Genomic DNA, 22,249 nt, shown 5'->3' on the forward strand with positions numbered 1-22,249 from the left:
CAAAATCATTTATATGAAAGAAAACTTCACTTTCTGGCATAAAGGCCATAACTTAATAACTGATTCTATTTTTATATGCACCCATAGTATAATACTGAGTATTATACTGAGTATTATACTTTCTGTGAAAAGACTCATGAAAATGAAACATATATAAGCATTCAAACTTCAAACACAGCACAAACACAGATAATTATGAAGAACATGAAATGGCTGTGTGGCTATCTTTTGATCATGAGAGATGTTTAGATTTCTCAGAGCTCAACTTAACTTTAGTTTTTACTAAATTGATCATTAATATATTAACAAGAGTGTCACTCAAATAAATTTTTATTATTCTTGAAAAGGGTAGGAAAAAAGCTAATCATACCTCCATTAATATATAAGAGCATGCTATACAGAACTTCATGTCCTGATAATTATTACATAAATTTAAAGGGCATTAAGGAAAACAGCACATATTAAATATTTACTATGTATGTAACACTCATACTAAATTAGCACTTTATGTACGTAACTATTTTTTTTTTTCAAATTAAGATCTATTACTTTTATCTAATTTTTAAAAAAATCATCTGCAGGGTTATCACTGAGGCTCCATGCATAGGGCAAATCCATCCTCCTAGTGGTCATGTTTCCCCCTTCTATTTGACAGGACAAAGAAAAATTGAGAGGGGTGAGGGAGGCAGGAGAGAGAGAGAGAGAGAGAGATAGCCGCAAATCTGCTTCACCACTCATGATGCTTTCCTAATGCAGTTGGGAGACCAGGGGCTTGAGCCAAGTTTCTTGTCCAGGTAACACATGTGTTAGATGAGGTGTACCATCAACTGTTCTCTATATGTAGGTTCTTATGGTAATCATTTAGCAAATTCATGTCTTAAATTTTACAAATTGTCTGATTTTTATACAATTGCATGTTGTCTACTTAACATTGCCAGTAATGTATACAAATACACTATTAAAAATGGCAAATATGTGGTCCAGGAGGTGGCGCAGTGACAAAGCTTTGGACTCTCAAGCATGAGGTCCCGAGTTTGATCCCTGGCAGCACACGTGCCAGAGTCTGGTTCTTTCTCTCTCCTCCTTTCTCAGAAATAAATAAAATCTTAAAAAAAAAAAGGGGGGGGCAAATAGAGGGGCAGGGGAGAGGCACACCTGGTTAAATGTACATATTACCATGTGCAAAGACCCAGGTTTGAGCACCTGCTCCCCAACTACAAGGGCGTGTTTCACAAGCAGTAAAGCAGGCCTGTAGGGGTCTCTTTCTCCCTCTCTATTTCACCTCCCATCTCAATTTCTCTCTATCCTATCAGTATAGTAGAAAGAAAAGGAAAAATAAATGGCTACCAGGAGTGGAAGACACTAGTGGTGGCAATAAAATAATGCCAGTAGGATCATTTACACTTAGAATAAGCCACTAAACCAGTAGAATTAATCCACCCCAAGAGCCCCCATACATTTATATTAAGTTTTATGTTCAATTTTAAAATCCTACGTCTTAATAAGCTTCACGCACATGTAGGAGAAAAGGTACCTGAGAAAAGTAACAGCCATACAATGGCAGCCACTTCAGCTGATCCTTCAGCACATAGCGCACGTGTCCAAGGGCATTCTGCCTGACAGCCAAGATATCTGCTACAATCCAGTCAACTGCAAAGACAGGTCTGTTAATGTGGTTTGGGGACTATGGATGGACTTTTAAAATTGCTTTAAGTCAATCTCACACATTTAAAAACCACTAAGTCTCTTTTCCTAAATTGTCATCAACTGTTTATTTTTCTAATCTTTTTTAAAGGGGGGGTTGCAATTTTTAAAAGACTTTTCATTTCAGGAATAAAATGTAAGTCACAAAGCAGCAAAATGATTCCAAGCAGTATAAACAAGGAATGAAACAGATTTCTCTAATTTGTGAAATCTGGAAAGCATGAAGAAACTATAAATAAAAGACAGTTAAATGAAACTATCAAGTGTAATAGTCTATATATAAAAATGCTTTCAACAAAGTCTTGGAGATTTTATCTTTTCCAATGAGTTTTAGGATACAATACCAGGTTCTAAGGACAGTCAGAATCAAGATCTGGGCACACCATGCATAACACCCAGGGATGCTCCATGAGTAGTGGAGCGGTGCTGTGGTATCTCCCCTTCTCTCTCATTTAAAATTTTTATTTATAAAAAGGAAACACTGACAAAACCACAGGATAAGAGGGGTACAACTCCACACAATTCCCACCACCAGAACTCCGTCCCCTCCCCTGATAGCTTTCCTATTCTTTATCCTTCTGGGAGTATGGAACCAGGGTCATTATGGGGTGGAGAAGGTGGAAGGTCTGGCTTCTGTAATTGCTTCTTTGCTGAACATGGGTGTTGGCAGGTCAATCCATACTCCCAGCCTGTCTCTCTCTTTCCCTCGTGGGGCAGGGTTTTGGGGAAGCAGGGCTCCAGGACACACTGGTGGGGTCGTCTGCCCAGGGAAGTCCGGTTGGCATTATGGTAGCATTTGGAAGCTGGTGATTGAAAAAAGAGTTAACATATACAGCCAAACAAATTGTTGACTAATCATGAACCTAAAGGCTGGAATAGTGCAGATGAAGAGCTGGGGGAGGGGGGTGGTCTGTTTTGTAGATAGCTAGTAGGTAAATTTATTTATATTTCAAAGAGTCCATGACGATACTAGTTCTTTTTTTTTTCCTGAGCCTGACATCTGATATGCAGTTGGATCTAAGTTACTGTCTGGGGAGATGATGTATGGCTGGAAAAAGGACCAGAAAGCTGCATCAGGGAAGAGAGCAGCTCCCAAATATTGGAAAGGTGTAGAAATATTGTTGATTGTAAACCCCATCGATTTGATGTGATCTGGGGCCTATACTCAGCTTAGGAGCCTGTGTGTGACCTTTGTATTCCTGTAGATCTGAGCTCACATTCTGTGGTCATGAGTAGGAACATTCCAAGCTGCCTCACTATCAGGACCCATCTTCCTCAGGTGTAGCATAGAGTATATTGTCCAGCCTCCCTTCAAAGGATGGAACATTGTCTATCGTTGTGATCCCTCTCTCTCTTTTTTAAAACATTTATTTTATCTTTCCTTATTTATTGGATACAGACAGCCAGAAATTGAGAGGGAAGGGGGAAATAGAGATGGAGAGAGAGAGGCATCTGCTCCACCACTCGTAAAGTTTTCCCCCTGCAGTTGGAGACCAGGGACTCAGACTCAGGTTCTTGCGCATTGTAATGGGTGTTCAACAAGGTACACCACCACCTGATACCTTTCTATCTCTTTCTATTTGAAATTCACAGGTAAAATAAAAAGGCTACAGAGAGCGGTGGAATCCTGCATGGATAATGCCCATGAAGACAAAAACAACAACAAAAAATGTAAAACACCCAAGGTCTAAGGAAGTGCACAATTGAGCTACAAAAAGTTTTTACTTATTAAAAAATAGCTACCTAGGCTGCAAACAACCATTAATCACCTCAATTTTAATACTACAGGGTGAAAAACAAAAAACAAAAACAAAGAAACAGAAATAAACCAAGAATGAGTTGATAATCACCACAAAATCTTCTAGTAAGAAAAATCTTTCTCTGAGAAGAAATAGGCACAGAGGAACTAGCTCTTGACAAAGCAAAGAAACCGGAACCAGTGAAAAAAAAATTTAAAAAAGAAGTACTGAAGATGGGATACTCAAAAAGAAAATTAATAAAAATTTCTAAAAATCATCTTGAATACTAAGGTCACAACTGTATTCAGGTCAATAAAAATGAAAACAAAATGAGAGGGTGGATATATATATATTGTCTTTTAACTGCAGAAAACAAAAGTAGAAAATTTAGAAGGGTTACAACGAAGTCCTAACTAACCAAAGGGTAGTTTTCTACCAGGTTATAGGATGATGCATTCTCAGCTAGTATAATCCCTTAGGCAGTACATCAGACCAGAGATAGACCAATGAAGACTTACTTAGTCCTTGAAACACTAAGTTTGAAGAAATATTTTGTGAAGTATTATAGTTCTGCCTTTTCAAAAGTCAGTCACAAGTCAAGCTTTTCTTGACAAGGGTTACTATTAGTATACATATAAATTCTATTATGGCTCCCCATAATCAGATAAAGTGAACTAAACATTTCCTTTTGCTGTAAATAATTTCTAGTCATGGAATCTATCAGTGCTATGAAACCATCATTTATCTACATGATGGGACTATCATCTTTAATGTATGCAACATCCTACAGAAACCAACTCTTCCTTTGTTTCTAGTTCACATCAACTAAACAATCACTCATGAATGCGTATCTTTCTAATCACAGGCTAGAAACCAACTAAATAAGTTTGTTATAATTCCATTTCTTACTAAAGTAAAATAAGTTTTGAGAACTAAGTGCTTAGCTCCCCCATTTATGGTACAGAGTGATAAACTAAATTTAGTGTAATATATCCTGGAGCAGCTACTATAATAATCGCCCCAAATCAGCGCTTAAATTTTAGAAATTTAGTGGAGAAGCTTTTAAAAAGACACAAGCATTATGCTACTCAGTTTTTTCTTTCTTTTTTTTTTTCATTTATAAAAAGCATTGACAAAATCATAGGATAAGAGGGGTACAACTCCTGGGTCCATGCTCCCAGAGGGATAGAGAATGGGAAAGCTACTGGGGAGGGGGTGGGATATGGAGATTGGGTGGTGGGAATTGTGTGGAGTTGTACCCCTCCTACCCTATAGTTTTGTTAATTAATCCTTTCTTAAATAAAAAAAATTAAAAAAAAAAAAGAGGGGTACAACTCTACACAACTGCCACCACCAGAACTCTGTATCCCATCCCATCCCAATAGCTTTCCTATTCTTTAACCCTCTGGAAGTATGGACCCAAGGTCATTGTGGGATGCAGAAGGTGGAAGGTCTGTCTTATTTCCTGTTTATTCTCCACAAGATTTCAGGGAGGTGACACTGGACTGGAGCTGAGCTGCTTACAACTGAGATAGTAACATTATTACCTAAATAACAAGAACTCAGATTTCATGCTCTGTATGATTAACTTAATTAAGATATCCAAAGGATTTCTCCATAGTTGAGAGGTGGAGTAGTGCACACGGGGGAAAAAGAGGCCTTTCTCATCCACAGTTATGTATCAGCAGCTCCTAATGCATTGTACCCTGACTGACTCTGACAAGTGATTAGTTAATAGAAGCTAAGAAACTAAAGACAGCAAAAACATGATGTTACGGGGGGTGGGGTGGAGTGGGGAGAATATACTAATCAAAATGTCTGCCTTTACTACATCAAGAAGACACTTGAATATTCTGGAAGGCTCAATGGAGAGTGAATGAAAAACACTCAAGCAGAATAGCAGAGCCTTTGAAATGTTCTTTTTGCTAACTACATTTTTAGATTCAGTTGGGATTCTTTTTTTTTTTTTAGATTAAATCATGAGAGGAGTTACATTTAAGAGAGATTCTCAAACAACACACCACCAGTTCATGCAATTCCCATCCTCTACCAGATGAGCTTTTTGAGTTTCTCTGCTGAGATTCTTTTTTAAAAAAATTATTTACTTATTTTCCCTTTTGTTGCCCTTGTTATTTTTTTATTGTTGTTGTAGCTATTACTGTTGTTATTGATGTCATTGTCATTAGACAGGACAGAGAGAAATGGAGAGAGGAGGGGAAGACAGAGAGGGGGAGAGAAAGATAGACACCTGCAGACCTGCTTTACTGCCTGTGAAGAGACTTCCCTACAGGTAGGGAGCCAGGGGCTCAAACTGGGATCCTAATGTGGGTCCTTATGCTTCGTGCACTTAACCAGCTATGCTACCACCGGACTCTCTCTGTTGAGATTCTTAATACCCCCAATGAGCTCTTAAAAGGCACCTAAGGGGACCAGGTGTTGGCACAACTGATTGAAGATACATGCTACCAAGCGCAAGGACCCAATTCAAGCCCCTCAGACCCCACGTATACAGGGGAAGCTACATGAGTATGAGCAGTGAAGCAGTGCTACAAATGTCTGTATCTCCATCTCTATTTCCACTCCCCCTCTCAATTTCTCTCTGTCCTATGAAATAATAATAAATATATTTTTAAAAGGTTAAAAAAAAAAGGACACCTAAACCCAACAGGCATGGGCACTTTGGGAGCCTCTGGAACCTGAAGCTACATATAAATGTTGATATACTCTTCTTCCTGGAATGAAACATCCATAAACTGCGTGCTAAATGAAGCCTATAATTCTAATGCATCCTACTCGCTTTGCAGCCAAATCATAGATTTTGTTTAAAGCGTATTCCAGAGTGAGAGCTAACTGGTGTCAGAACTTGTACTATGGAGTCCCAGGCATGTGGTGGTCTGGTGAGGGATCAGGAAGTTGTTCTCTGCCCTAAGAAATAAAACTGCCAGGCCAGCTACAGGCTGACTGTGAGTTTCCACTTTCATGTCACCTTCCAGCCCAGCGTAAGTAGGACAGCAACTTCAAATCTTCTTTTCTTCCAACAGTTATCTCACAAGTCCTCATTCTTGAAGTTATGTGTTTGATGGCAAACACAGAGCAAGCACATGAATGTCAGCAGTGGTTTTATTATTATGATTACTCTACTCCCACCTCCAGGAGCATTAGAGCACTTTTAAGTTCACCTTAGTATCACAATTCTGATAAAAGAACAGTATTTTCATGGAAATATGGAAAAAGAAAAGTTGTCAGGAAAGTTGAATAAGGGATTCTGAGAATTATGTTAAACAAAGGAAATGTTCCATGTAATTAACTGATGCCCCCATAATAAGGTTATCTGGGCTGCCCTGAGTCACTCCATGCCCTGAGTCCTAAATCCTTTTTAGGAATCCTGGTAGAAACACACCATATACAGAACTAGCAGAACCATGTTAGTAGTAAAAAGTACAGCTTGTTTGGAAAAACAGCCAAATTCAGGAAGAGGTTACGCTGTCCTAGTCACTTTGGATAAAGTCTGGTGTAATTTAATCAAATTATCTGAGATAGTCCTGTCAATGAAGCTACAACAATCCACTGATCTATCTAAATGTCTACCAATCCTTGGGACCTTCATTTCTTGCCTTATAAACCCGAATATTGTCATTAGTAAGCTAAACCACTGCTGACATTCATGTGCTTGTTTTGTGTTTGCCTTCAAACACATTAACTTCAAAACACATAATCTTCATGAAAAAGAATGTATTTCAATATCCTTTCCATTCTTTTTCTATAGTACAGACAGGTACAAAAACAATAAAATTCTGAGGAGACACTATTAACAGTAGAGAGACAGAGGAAAGCCACAAGCTTAAGAGATTTTTCCATTAAGGTACTATCATTGATTGAGTTGTTTTTAGCTTGAACAACAGAGCACTTTTCTAAAAAAAAAAAAAAAAGTTGTACACAGGGAATTTTGGAAGTTCACATCAAAGCCAGTTATAGGTTTGAAAAAAAAAAATTAAGTGGTATATTACTTGGCCAAATTATCTGGATAATTGAACAGGATCCCAGCCAATGCCAACTTGTACACAAAGATATCTGGTGTGGTAAACTTGAGGACAAGGTTATGGAACGCTACATACCGTATTTGCATGTTCTTTCTAATCTATAATAAAGACTTTTTTTTGTTGTTTTTTGTTTAAGTAACTTAATCTAACCTAAAACATATTAGAGGCCAGAGTCTTGTATGATTCCATTGACAAAAGAATATAAAGTAGAATCAAACAAAACATATTTGAAGAGGCAGAATGCACTGCAGACACTAGAAACAAACCTTATATTTATGAAATGAGTATTCACATTGGTACAATCTTTCTGCAACTCAACAATAAAAAAATCTAACTTTTTCACATTCCTTTTTCACATCCCACCAATTCTATTTCCAGAAATGTAACTCAATTAGGAAAAATGCACAAACAATTTAAAAAGCTACTTACAGAAGCAAAAGAAAGAAAATAGCTTATTTACATCCAATACAAAGACAAGGTTAAGTTTAGAAAAGCTGACAGCTTTCACTTTCCTAACTTTCTAAATATATGTATATATCAAAAAAGAGGTAGTAAAATGTATATATCAAAAAAGAGGTAGTAAAATCACAAATACAGCATTACATGTAATTTTTACATTGAAAATTCATATTTTAACAATATTTTCATTTAAACATATGAGCATTACTTTGACTATCCATGTACTTGTACTAAATCTAAATTTCATGCAAATGAATACAAACCTGTGCTCTGATGATTTGATAAATATATTATGTTTTCTTTATTTTTTGGCAAATCTCCATATAGCAGTATCTGAAAGATAAAACAAAAAGAAGTACTACTTTGATAATATGTAAAAAAGGTCAATGTCAAAAGTTGATAAACACAATGTCATGAGTATCCTCATCCATCATTAACAAAAACTTGGATCTTGCTTAGGAGTCTCGGAGATAGTAAATGAGTAAATGGTGACAATGAAGTTGAGTACAGTATGGGTTCATGGCCATAAAGTGAAACAGAATAACCAGAACCCTCAGGAGAAAAATACAATAGGCATCTACTGACTACTCAAAATATGTGAAAGCACTGTTTACAAGACTTAACTTTCTTCAAAGAGCGCCACAACAAGGTGAGAAAGATTCTGGGTGACATGCATATCACTGTAATGGTGGTGCTGAGGATTCAACCTGAGACCCTGAAGCCTCAGGCGTGAGTCTCTTCGCATAACCATTATGCTACATTAATGCTATCTCCTCCGTGGTCTTTTCTTTTTTCCTTCTTTCTTTCCTTCCTTCCTTCCTTCCTTTTTCTTTACATTTTTTCCCCATGCTAGAGGACAAGACAGAGAAGTAAGGGGGGGAGGGGTGGCAGGTGGTGGCACACCTGGCTGAGCACACATATTACAATGTACAAAGAAGCAGATTCAAGCCCGCAGTCCCCACCTCTGGGGGAAAGCTTTGTGAGTGATGAAGCAGTGTTGCAGGTGTCTCTTTGTCTCTTTCCCTATGTATCCCCTCTTCCCCTCTCGATTTCTGGCTGTCTCTGTCAAATAAATAGATAATTATTAAAAAAAAAAAAAACAGAAGAAGTGGGGGCCAGGCGGTAGCTCAGTGGGTTAAGCGCACATGGCGCACGTGAAAGGACTGGTGTAAGGACCCCAGTTCGAGCCCCCGGCTCCCCACCTGCAGAGGGGTTGCTTCACAAGCTGTAAGCATGTCTGTAGGTATCTATCTTTCTCTCCCCCTCTATCTTCCCCTTCTATCTTCCCCTTCTCTCTCAATGTCTCTCTGCCCTATCCAGCAACAATGACAGCAATAACAATGATAATAATAACAGTGATAAACAACAAAAACAAAAGAGAAAAAATAGCCTCCAGGAGCAGTGGATTCATAGTGCAGCACCAGCAAAACCCTGGAAGCAAAAAAAAAAAAAAGGCAAAGACAGAAGAAGATACAATAGCACTGTTACTATGCAAAATCATAATTAGCGGAAATAAGGCTTTTTTGATTTATCTTTTTCAGATAGTCACAGATTATATCCTGATCACAACACAATTAATAGCTATTTTGACAACAGAAGAAAATAATTCCCAACCATCTCTAGATAAATGGCACTACATGATAGAAATTCTACAAGTCAGGGGCTTAGTTATGAGGTTTCCATTACCTTCTGTAGAAAACTGTACAGTGCTAGCTTTATAAAGTTGCATGCATTATAAAGTTCATCTGTGCTTCCTCTCAAAAAGCACAATACCAACACTTTTTATCTGTGCATGGTTACAAGTGGATTCTGGCTGATAAGCAGCCACCCTTTATTAACCAAATTGCTAGAACTGCTTTGAGACTAATGGGTAGGACACACTGGGTGTAAAGTAGTATGACTACACAGCGGAAGAATTTTGGCTTCATTTCCCTGGATAGGATGTTTACATTTAAAGGTTGTAGTTTAATTGAATCAACCTGAATACCACTCTTTTTTATTGTTATTAATTTATCTATAAAATAAAAAATATTGAGAGTCAGGTGGTAGCACATGGCACAAAGCACAAGGACTGGCATAAGGATTTAAGTTTGAGGCCCCGGCTCCCCACCTGCAGGGGAGTCACTTCACAAGCGGTGAAGCAGATCTGCAGATATCTTTCTCTCCCTTCTCTGTCTTCCCCATCTCTCTCCATTTCTCTCTGTCCTATCCAACAATGACGACATCAATAACTACAACAATAAAACAACAAGGGCAACAAAAGTAAATAAATAAATATTAATATATATATATATCGACAAGACCATAGGATAAGATGGGTACAATTCTGAATACTACTCTTTGAAGACCTGCCTTTTTCCAAGCTAATGGCAATACTTGAACCATCCAAGAGATTTTCCTTCTTTTCAAGCTCCTTTTCTCTGAGCTTGATTAATTCCTGATTAGGTCTCTGAAGAAAAATGACAGACTATTTAAATGGCGTTTTTAGGTTGAGTGTGGTGATTGCTTTACCATATAAACACTACATATATTAATATACCATGCTGCACTCCTTAAATAAAAATGTATAATGAATTTTGTAAAAAATAAAACGGGCATTTCCCAAAGGATTATAGAATCACAGAGAACAGCACTGTAAAGTTTTTTTTTTTTTGGGGGGGGGTTGTTAGCAGATTGGTTATGCAAAGAGACTTTCATATCTGAGGCTCCAAAGTCCCAAGGTCAGCCCCCACATCACCATGAAGCAGAGCTGAGCAGTGCTGATATAAAAATAAAAGTAAGAAGCCAAGCGGTAGCACAGTGGGTTAATGCACGTGGTGTGAAGTGCAAGGACAGGAGTAAGGAAGGATCCCAGTTCGAGTCCTGTCTCCCCACCTACAGGGGAGTCACTTCACAGGTGGTGAAGCAGGTCTGCAGGTGTCTATCTTTCTCTCCCCCTCCGTCTTCCCCTCCTCCTCTCTCCATTTCTTTCTGTCCTATCATCCAACAACAATGACATCAATTACAACAATAACTACAACAATAATAAAAAACAAAGACAACAAAAGGGAACATAAGTAAATAAATATTTTTAAAGTTTTAAAAAAATTTTAAAATAAATAAATAAAAGTAAACATGCCCCATTTAAAAATAATAATAATAATAATAATAATAAAATAAACCAGAGAGAGAGTTTACTTGGTAGGGTGGGTACTCTGGCATCTGTTTGGTCCAGGATAAGCTCCAGCACTACAGCACCTAAGGAAGCTCTGGTGCTGTGTACTCTTCCCCTCTTTCTGTCTCCATCTGAACAGAAAAGTTGGCCTAACAGTGGTCCTAGCTCCATAAATAAATAAACAGTATAAAAAGGAAAACAAAAAATAGGTTCAACCATCTAGTTCCTACTCAATATATAAACACACTGGGCACCAGAACCACATCTGTTCCTTGGCTGCTCCAGCTCTCCCATCTCACACCTGGGTGCAGAAACACCAACTTGATGATATCACTGGCTCACTGACTTTTTAAAAAAGACTTTAGCTTTCATTTATTTCATTTGCTATAACAGAGAAATTGAGAGACATACCTGCAGCACTGCTTAACCGCCCATGAAGCTTTCCCCCTTCAGGTGGGGAAGCGGGGGCTTGAACAGGTCCTTGTGCACAGTAATACATGCACTTAACTAGGTGAGCCTCACTCAGCTCCCCCTGACACACTATTAAATAATATGGCCATCAGGTCAGGAAGACACAAAACCTCCCACAGCTGGGGTTTATTTGAAGGCAGAGGGCATTTTATTAATCTAAAACACTAGCTGGCAAATGATCAACACAATATAACTGACTTCCCAGGTGCCACTCCCTCACTTCTTTCTGCTCCCAGGATTCTTACCCAGAGATAGCATATAGCAAAGTTACCTTCCAAGTTTCACTTTTGAGAAATACTTGCTTATGTGGGGGGTTAATTAATAAGTTCTATTAGGAGAGGAAGCAAAGTAAAGCTTTGAGAATTACCTTTGCTCCCAAACTGCAAAAAGGACAGGCTATTGCTGACAACGATTTCTATTTCTTTGCTAGCTGTTCTAGAATTCCTTTTTATATGGTCTCTGACTTTATTCTTTACTTCTGATGGAGAAGTTCCTCTATCCATTTAATTAAAGATGCAATTAGTCTCACTAGACCTGCAGACACTGTTGGGAGGGAAACCTGTCTATAAGGCCATTCAAGAGCTCCTATCTTTTAAAGTTAAGGCACAGCTAAATCCCCATGGAACACAGACCAGTTAAGTCTTTCCTACCCTTTTGTTAAAAGGGGAGAAATAAATCAAATCATATATATATATATATATATATATATATATATATATATATGCCTTTTTCATAGAGTTACAGTCTTGAAGAATAAAGATTGTGATAGATGAAGAAAAGCTGAGGCTACAGCTAGACTACAGAAGAGCAGTAAACAGTGCAAAGGAAAATGCCTTCATTTTAGGGGGAGGTGGAGGGGATCTGGGAAAGCAGTAGCATTTAGGCTGTAATGAAAGCAATGAAATAGGAAAGTCAGCCAGGACAGAATTCACATCATGAATGCCTTCACTTGTATTCAGTTATCAACTGAAAACCTCTCTTCCCTAAACTCACTGTATTACTTCCTTTTGTACAAAATCAAGATTCAAAGCAATTTGTAACAATTGATATAGCCTTCTTGAATAACCAACCAGTTATCTGTATCACAAGGCTAGTAAATACTCCAGTTCAGCATTTTCCTCCACTATAGTTGTTTGCTTCTGTTTTTCCTGGTATGAATACCTGGAGAGTAGGGATCACCTTTCAACCAATTAAAACCACACTGCCCAAAAAGCCTCTTTGGAAAATGGGCCTTGGAAGGAGAATGACTTGAGCTAAAGCTTGGCTTGACTGCTGGAATGGGAACTTTTTGTTCTCTAGTCTCTCACTGGAGGGATGGGGAGAATGATGCTCCCGCACCTCTGGCCCTCCTCCCTCCCCACCCAGTGAAACCACTCATATCACAGAACCATGCTGGACACACTTTCTGTCACCCACCCTTCCTCTCCTCACCTCTCTTCCCTCTGTATCACAGCCCTATCAACAACTTCTAAAATAGATCTGGGATTCCTTTCATTCTCATATCACTCCTTCCAGCATGCTGAGCATCTTCTGACTAGGATCATGACTGTATCTCCCAAACTGCCCCCCTTTCACAGCTCCATCAGCTCAAAGAAGCTTCCCCCAACACTTAACCACTACTTACTGCTAGGCCCACAGCTTCACAGAGCTCACTGCCATTTTTAATTTCTTGTGCTTGTTTGTCCCACTAGAAAGTAGGCTCCATAAGGGCTGGGGCCTTGACCATCTTTGTCTTCACTATACCCTTCAGTGTCTAGCATGGAATCCTGAGCCAGATATATACCCCCAATACTCAGCAAATGAACAAATGAGGAGTGGCTTCTAGAATTCCTTACTGAGAAGTCAACATTTAGTTGTGGATTGTCTATTAATATCAATCTCTGTTTAACAAATCAGAAGGACAGGGGCTGGGTGGCGGTGCACCTGGCTGAGTGTATATGTTATAATGCACAAGGACTCAGGTTCAAGTCCCCAGTCCTGACCTGCAGGGGGGAAGCTTGATGACTGGTGAAGCAGTGCTGCAGGTATCTCAATCTCTTTCCCTATCTTCTTTTCCCTTTCAATTTCTCTGTCCTACGAAGTAAGTTAATAAAAAATAATTTAATAAAAAGAAGTCATAAAGAAACCAATGAAAAAATTAACTTCTACTTCCACTTAAGAAAAGTTATTTTTCTGTTTATTCAGCTCCACAAATTAGATAAAGTTATGCAAAAGACCAAGTAAAGGCTCACTCTAGAGTAACCTTCTCCCTTTGTGCATCATCACAGAGGCACCAGGTGTCCCATGGGTCTTGGGTATGTATTTAGTGTTAGCATAATCCCATCTGAGAAGTTGACTAGATAGAGTGTCCCCCAGAATGTATATTCTTAAAAGGTACTTGAAAAAAAATCTAAAAATCACACACCAATGTGCTGCATGCTTAAGAAAGGTGTGAGGAGGGCAGGGTTGAGAAACTAAATTTCTCAAAATATTCTGGCTGTGTTTGAATGTTTTATTACATGACAATTTTAATTTTTTAGAAGACATTTAAAAAAAATCTTAACGCAGATGCAACAAATAATAACCGGCTTTCTCACAGTCCCAGATTTCTATGTATAGAAACTATAAAAACAAGATTCTAATTACATTTTTCTAAGATTTTCTTAAAAGTCTATTCACTAGCCAGACTGAAATTGTGTTAGGCTAGGGTCGGATTTAATTGGGAGATGTGTAATTCTGCTTAACTCAAATGCAGCTTTTTCTCCATGCAAAAGAAGGAAGTAATCCTACTTGCTTCTTCTTCTTCTTTTTTTTTTTTAATTAATGCCTTAACACTGGTTTAAAAGATTATTATAGGGGTATATTTCTACATGACACTCACCATCAAAGTTCTGTGAGAACCCCCAGCCCTAATAACCACCATAGTTCTAACAAAATAATCCAAGGTCTTTTGAAATCTTCAAAGGAGAGATAAGCAGAGGAAGAGAAAAAGAATGAAATACAATTTATATTCACTTCAGAACAACTGATACGAGAATAGCCTCAGGGTAATACTATAGCAGAAATGCAGTAAGAACCCAGATGTATGTTTAAATAGGGCTGAACTTGTATCTCAGGTTGAAACCAAACTTATCTCATTCAAACACTTTGAATGCCTTTACAAGGGACAGAACAGGAATTACTCACTGTGTTTGGAAAAAAAAATTTTTTTTGATGAAGCAGCACTAAAGGAAAGGACCATTTCTGAATGGTCCCAAGTTAGGACAGGACTTAATTGTTTCTGAGGATCCTGAAACAGTACTTTAGTGACCAGTAGGGCTCATTAGAGAAGTTCAGAGCTGTCTAACTGAAAACATTATATGTCAAAATATCAGACTTAAATTTTGTGTTTTGTTTCCAGTGTTTTTCTAAATTGTTTTATACTTGAAATCAATTAACTAAAATCTAAATTTATTTTAATCATATTTCACATGCTTTTGGCATCATGCATCAAGAGGCAGTAGAATAAAATATATTAAGTAAATTTCAGTGGTCCGGGAGGTGGTGCAGTGGCTAAGGAACTAGACTCTCAAGCATGAGGTCCTGAGTTCAGTCCCTGGCAGCACATGTACCAGAGTGATGTCTGGCTCTCTCTCCTATCTTTCTTTTTAATAAATAAAATCTTTTTTTTTTTTAAAGGTAAATTTCAAGTGTTATCAACTGACTAAAAGGGAAAGAAAATCATGACTAAGGACCTGGAGGTGATGTACCTGGTTGTGCACACACATTAACATGCATAGGGACCCAGGTTCAAACCCCAATGCCCACCTACGGGGTGGGGGGGGAGGATCACTTCATGAGCGGTGCAGGAGTGCTGCAGATGTCTGTCTCCCTCCCTCCCTCCCTATTTTCCCCCTTTCCTCTCAACTTTTCTGTCCTTATGCAAAATAAATTAAAATAACAATAATCAAAAGAACAGCAACATGGAATAAGAAGTTGGTTATATAGACTGCAGACTGGTTCTGAAAAGACCACCACTCAAATGTGCTATCTGAAGGATATGTAGGAGTAAACTAATAAGACAGAGAAGAACTGGAAATTACTTTTTAAAGTAATCATGGCACAGAAAGCTGGGCTTTCTTTATTTTGAAATAAATAAAGGAAATAGAGATAAAAAATTTCAATGTACAACACCCTAAACAAAAGGGCAAAGTTAAACTGAGAAACAATGAAGGGTTATTGAATTGGATTGAGTGGTGACATCCACTCACAAAGATGTATCCCTACCCCAAACATGTGAATGAGACCTTAATTTGGGAAAAAAAGGGAATTTTGCAGATGTGATTCAATAAAATAATCCTCTGGGTTGTACTGGAAGGTAGCTATTCACTCCTCTATTGACTTAATCTCCAAGAAAACCATAAAAAATACTGTCAGGTAGACTTGCCTACATGGGAGCCAAGATTCCTGAGAACTGCTCTGTTGTTATTAACCTGCCAATAGCTCTTTACCAAAAGAGAAAACAGGAGCAAAGAAAGAAAGGAAGAAAGGAAGGAAGGAAGGAAGGAAAAAAGAAAAACTCTTAATTGTATTAAATGTGTATAACCTGCACTTGATGACTAGTGAATGATCAGTTCCAGACTTCCTAATAAACTTCATCATAGAACCCACATTAAATACAATGTTGGTAAACATTCTTTTTGAAAATACATGAAGATCATCACTGAATACTGGCTCATCACTCACTTGATAAGAGAGTTGCTACCTACTGTTTGCCCTGAATACTCTTGGATCTCAACAAAAGAATGACTGATGGTAACAAAGCACTAGTCAGCATTTTTTTTAAAGATTTTATTTATTGGATAGAAAGAAACAGAGATGGGGTGAAGGAGGGTAGTGATAGGGAGAGAAAAAAGCACTTGCAGCACACTTCACCACTTGTCAAGTTTTCCCCCTGCAGGTAGGGAACTAGGGGCTTCAACCTGGGTGCTTGTGCAGTGTAACATATACCTTCTGATAAGTCTAATGGTGTGCTACCACCACCTGGCCCCTCAACATCTTATTTAATATCATCTCATGATTAAGTTTGCTAGGAATCCTAGAACTGATTAAAAACCACCGGCAGAGAAATTGTAAAAAATAATCTGAAGGTCTATACTGAAGAGGGGATACAATAAGTATACAATTTCCAAAACACTGAGATGTTACAAAAAAAAAATTTTTTTAAGTAAGAAATTTGCTAAATACAAAGGTCTTCTTTGGCATACTGCACATTTATGTTACATAGAACATGTCATGTTCTTTGAAAAGAAATAAGATCTTTCGGGAGCCGGGCGGTAGCGCAGCGGGTTAAGCGCAGGTGGTGCTAAGCGGAAGGACCGGCATGAGCATCCCGGTTCGAGTGCCCGGCTCCCCACCTGCAGGGGAGTCGCTTCACAGGCGGTGAAGCAGATCTGCAGGTGTCTATCTTTCTCTCCCCCTCGTTGTCTTCCCCTCCTCTCTCCATTTCTCTCTGTCCTATCTAACAAAGACGACAACAACTACAACAACAATAAAAAGACAACAAGGGCAACAAAAGGGAAGATTAATAAAATTTTAAAAAATTACAAAAAAATTAAGAAATAAGATCTTTCACCACAGGTAAAATTACTTTTTCTGAACAGTAACTAACCTTTATCTTATGTTCTAAATCAGTATCCTAGCCTGAATAAACTGTTGTATAATGACTTAATGACAGAAAAGGAAGGAAAGGAAGAAAGAAAGAAAGAAAGAAAGAAAGAAAGAAAGAAAGAAAGAAAGAAAACAGCTAAGACAAATTTGAAGGAAGAACATGTGTGGGAGAGGGAGGATGACAGATCTGAATAACTGAACTTCTCAAATGAGGTTCATTTTAAAAGCCAGTTGTCAGGAAAACATGATCTGGAAGAGTTAGCTTTCCTCCCCTGGAAAGACAAAAACTGGTTTAAATGGAGGCCCTGTTTCTCCAACTTCCCATCCTCAAAGCACCTCCAAGTGGCACAAACTCGGAGCCATTAGAGATGGACAGAAAAATAACAGCAAACTCAAATTTAAAAGGAAAAAAACAAACTGGTAGACAATAGAATGAAAACAGTTGCTCTATTGGGGGAGGGGGGACTTAAGATAATACTATCCCAACCCCTGCATCTGACTCCAACCAAGAAAATGATTGGTTATATAGAACCAAGCTCTTTTAAAAATAAATTGGAAAAAAGAGAAGTTCAGAATTATTGGCTTTGCTTAAGAGATTTCAATGAACTAAATAAAGTTAAAAGGATCTTCTTCTGTCTGCTTTCTGAACAAAATCTACAAATCCAATCTCTATGGAGAAACCAAGTAACTAAACAAAAGATCAGTATCATCAAAAGTTGGCAAGAATTGTTATCACTGGTTCAGCTTCTACAGTAACAAGAGTATTCACTTCCTCGCCTGACTTTCTTTCTAGTGTCGAAGTTTACTTAAAATAACCTTGGTGGAGGGGAGTTGGGCAGTAGCATAGTGGGTTAAGCGCACATGGCAAAAATAACCTTGGTATAAAGAACTAGGTTTTCTTTACTATGGCATGTTAAAGGAAGCACAGGCTGAAATGCTTTAACATGCAACACCTAAAATTTAGTAACAGGTCTCAGTTAAACTGAGAGACAACAAAGAATTATTGTAGTGGGTTAAATGATGACACCCACACACACAAAAAAGGGTGTAACAGTATCTCAAGCATGTGCATGAGATATATGAACGAGATCTTATTTGGAAAAAGGGAAGAAGTGCAAAAAGTTGTTGTTCTCGTGCAAAGAGTATCATGATTTCGATTTGGTTTCGAGTGCAGGTTTTCTGTTTTAAAAAGTGTGACTTTGCAGGTCCCAAAATCCTGTTCTTCCGGACCCAACTTCCCCTGTGATCACCCCACTTAAAAGTTCGAATGCATCGATCTGGCACAGTGCCTAATTAGGGCAGGGAAGGTGGAGGGAGAGAGAGATGGAGGGGGGGTACAGGTTCCATCCTAGGCCTCAGAGGGAAGTGACTTCCTTCTTGGTAACTGGAGGGCGGGGAGGGAGGTGCCAGATCTTGGAGCTGGAAGGTGCCGAGAGAGGACTCGTGGACCACTCGAGTTCTCTGCTCGCTTGTCCCCGGGAGGGACGGTGGACTCAGCTGGACTTGCACGAGGAAGGGGAGACAGGGAGAGAGTTCACCTGCACCACGGTGATCGAGGGAGGAACAGTCTGACCGAGGAAGGACGGGGTGGCAGGTGCTCAGGGGCCCATCAGCACCTCCCTGATGCTGCCGGGGAGGGAGGAGAGTGGCAGAGGCTCACCTGCACCGGGGAGGTGGAGGGGGTTGTGGAGGGCTCACCTGTACCCAGGGGAAGTGTGGGGGGTGGTTAAGAGGTCTTTCCTGCACCCTGGAGCAGGGCAGGGCAGGGGGACTCACCTGAACGCCCGTGAGTGAGGAAAGGGTTGGGGGACTCACTTTCCCCCACAGAGGAGGGGGAGGTCACACCTGCAGCCAGGAGCAGGGGCTCCCCCGAGTCGAGGGGGACGGAGGGAGTGGAGGAGGAAGGGCACTCACCTGCACCCCGGTGTAGTGCTCAAAGAAGAAGAGCACCATGCTCTGGTAGACGCAGTAGAGCCGGTCGTCCACCGCCTGGTAGAGGCGAGCGGGTAGCAGCGCCGACAACAGGCGCCAAGCCCCCCAGGCCAGCACGTAGGTGGGCGCCGAGCCCAGCAGCACGGCAGCCGGCAGCACGCAGCGCATTGAGTACATGTGGAGCACCAGGGACAGCAGCATCTTCCAGGCCGGCCAGCCCGCGGCCAGCCCCGGTCCAGGTCAAGACTGCCCCGCCCAGAGAGTGGGGGCGGCGGGCGATCGGGCCCGGGTGCTTGCCGCCCGCCCCGGGACGCCGATCGGCGGGCTCCCGCCTCTTTGGCTCAGGAGCGCCGCCGCCCCATGACCTTCGCTGTCCCCTGGGCCTGTAAGGGGCGGGGCCGTGCTCCAACAACCCGTCTGTTGATTGGATCCCCGTTACCATGATACCCAGGCAGGGGCGGAGCTACGCTGCCAGAGCGCGGCTCCGGATTGGTGAAGACAGGGGAACAGTTGAGGCGTAACTGCCTCGCTGCTGGTGCGGCGTGCTCTTTGCGCATGCGCCATTGAGGGACGCGGAAGTCTGGGATGGGGGTGCGTTCCTGAGGGGGCTGAGACTGAGTTTTTCTTACGTGGATTTTGGCTCTCTGGACCGTCCGCCCTCACGCTCAGAATCTCGGAAAACGTCCTTTCCTCAGGCGCACTGAGGACACGTTGGACCGCAGATGTTGTCCCTGTCAGGAGGAGTGCGGCTGCAGAAAACCAGTGTGACCCCCGCAGACGGGACTCCCCGGGGCAATGAGTCCCCGCGCTGTCAACGGGGAGGAGGCGACGGATTGATGGTTCTTCCAGGGGCTTCCCCTCGAATCCCGCGCCTGTCAGTCATCCTGAAAGGGTCACTCGCTTTTTAGGGGTCTCTTCACCTCTGACCAAAGCCTAGATGAGCTCACGGAGTTAACCAGTAGTTCGATCTGGTCTACACATTAAAGAGAAAAAGAAAAGTTTTTGCTTTGTTTTGTTTTCATTTTTTTTTTAACCAAAGGAGAAAGGGGAAGTTAAGATCTGAAAAACTCTTTCTGGCAGAAAACATAATAACAAAATAGTTTTCTACAAATATTAATAGAAGGAGGTTAACGCACAAAGTAATTTTTCAAGAGGAGAAAATGAGGGCCTGAGATCTGTGTTTATATGCTACTTCACGGCACGTGCTTTACTCCGGGATTTTTGCAAGTTTCAGAAATTGGGGCTAGAAATCTCGGTCTTAAAACATAAGTTAAGATTTCCTTCTCTAGGAAATTCGCACCTACAGCAGCCTCCTTTCCCTCCACTTTTCACTGTGTGTTCCTAAATTAGAGCCCATCTTACTGCAGTCACCGTCACCATAATGACATGCTTTGGTCCAGCTGGACAGCCAGCTTACAAGGTTCTTCCCACACTTTTTATTTTTCTGTGTGTTTTCAGTGCTCACTGCTTAGCTTATGGTGATGCCAGGGGTCAACCTGGGGCCTCAAAGCCTCAGGCATGGAAAGCATTTGCATAGTCTTTATGCTGTCTCCCTGACCTTCCACAGTTTAATGAGGTCTTTAAAAGTCATTCTTGTATCACTTACCCAGGTCCTTGCTCTTTTTTTTTTTAATTTTTATTTATAAAAAGGAAACAAACAGACAAGAACCATAGGATAAGAGGGGTATAACTCCACACAATTCCCACCACCAGAACTCCATATCCCATCCCCTCCCCTGATAGCTTTCCTATTCTTTATCCCTCTGGGAGCATGGACCCAAGGTCATTGTGGGATGCAGAAGGTAGAAGGTCTGGCTTCTGTAATTGCTTCCCCACTGAACATGGGCGTTGACAGGTCGATCCATACTCCCAGCGTGCCTCTCTCTTTCCCTAGTGGGGAAGGGCTCTGGGGAAGCAGAGCTCCAGGACACATTGGTGGGGTTGTCAGTCCAGGGAAGTGTGGTCGCATCCTGCTAGCATCTGGAGCCTGGTGGCTGAAAAGAGAGTTAACATACAAAGCCAAACAATCGTGGACCTAAAGGCTGGAATAGTGCAGATGAAGAGTTGGGGGGGTCCTCCATTTTGTAGATAGCTAGTAGGCATATTTTAGTTATATTCCAAAGGAGGGCCTTGGTTTTTAATTTGCCTGCCTGCCTGCCTTCCTCTCTCTCTCTCTCTCTCTCTCTCTCTCTCTCTCTCTCTCTTTCTCTCTCCCTTTCTTTCTTTCTTTCTTTCTTTCTTTCTTTCTTTCTTTCTTTCTTTCTTTTAAATAAGGAGTCTTGTGTGTGAGATTGATGAACACAAACAGACCACATAAAGAATGGGTACACTTCTGGGTCTCTTACAAAAATGTAGACAGGCAGGATGGTTGTTTAACGTATGCACATGCAGATGCCTTCTAGAATCCTCTCTTGTCCTTTGGCTGCAGTAATTGTGATAATGTGGAACCCTTTGCAGTGATAGTTGCACTGTGAAAGAATGACGAATTCTTTATGTGAAAGAATGTTTCTCTTCTTTATGAAAGCCTGTTGAGTAACTTTATGCAGGTAGCTATTTTAATGGAAAGTCTTAATCCTTACTGAGGTGCAGACACCTTTCTTTGATTATCTATACATGAGTGGCATAATGCAACAGAATTTGGTAGGTGGAACTCTCTCAAGGAATGCAGATTTGGGCAAACATATAGTAATCATTAAAGATTACGCAGCAGAAAGGTTTTCAACAAGGTGCACACACCATTTCTGCTGACAGGAATGCCCTATACTGTCAAAAGAACTAGATTTCATTTGAGAGGGTAAGTCTTGGTTGGGGACAACTTACATACTTTGTGCATGTTTGACAGACTCAGTGATATGTATTAAGTGTGATTTTCTGTCACATACCACACCTCACTCCTTACCAAGCAGTAAGGATTTGTGCACTATTTGGGTGTGCAGACACTGAGACCTCAAATCTCTCCTGTCCTCTGTGTATTCAATTTCAGCCCCTTTGTTTTCAATTATTCTCTGTACTCTTCATGTACTTCCTCTTCTTTCTTTTTGGCTACTACCCCTTCCCACTCCACCCCCAGCTGTAACCTACCCATGCCCTCTACCCCTACTTCCTTTACTCTTTTTTTTTTT

At 40.4% G+C, this 22,249-nt stretch overlaps 1 protein-coding gene across 1 annotated transcript in view; it reads right to left on the minus strand.

Annotated features, from left to right (window-relative positions):
* AGPAT5 (1-acylglycerol-3-phosphate O-acyltransferase 5) overlaps window positions 1-19,522 on the minus strand; it is a 53,523-nt gene extending 34,001 nt beyond the window's left edge. The window contains exons 1-3 of the mRNA XM_007517223.3: window positions 19,110-19,522; window positions 8,206-8,275; window positions 1,535-1,650 (exon numbers count right to left, since the gene is read on the minus strand). Coding sequence (XP_007517285.1) covers window positions 1,535-1,650; window positions 8,206-8,275; window positions 19,110-19,328 — 405 coding nt within the window. The 5' untranslated portion in view covers window positions 19,329-19,522. The remainder of the gene's footprint in view (window positions 1-1,534; window positions 1,651-8,205; window positions 8,276-19,109) is intronic.
* Between the last annotated feature and the right edge of the window lie 2,727 nt (window positions 19,523-22,249).

This window comes from Erinaceus europaeus, chromosome 2 (genome assembly GCF_950295315.1).
Source record: "Erinaceus europaeus chromosome 2, mEriEur2.1, whole genome shotgun sequence".
NCBI classification, from domain to species: domain Eukaryota; kingdom Metazoa; phylum Chordata; class Mammalia; order Eulipotyphla; family Erinaceidae; genus Erinaceus; species Erinaceus europaeus.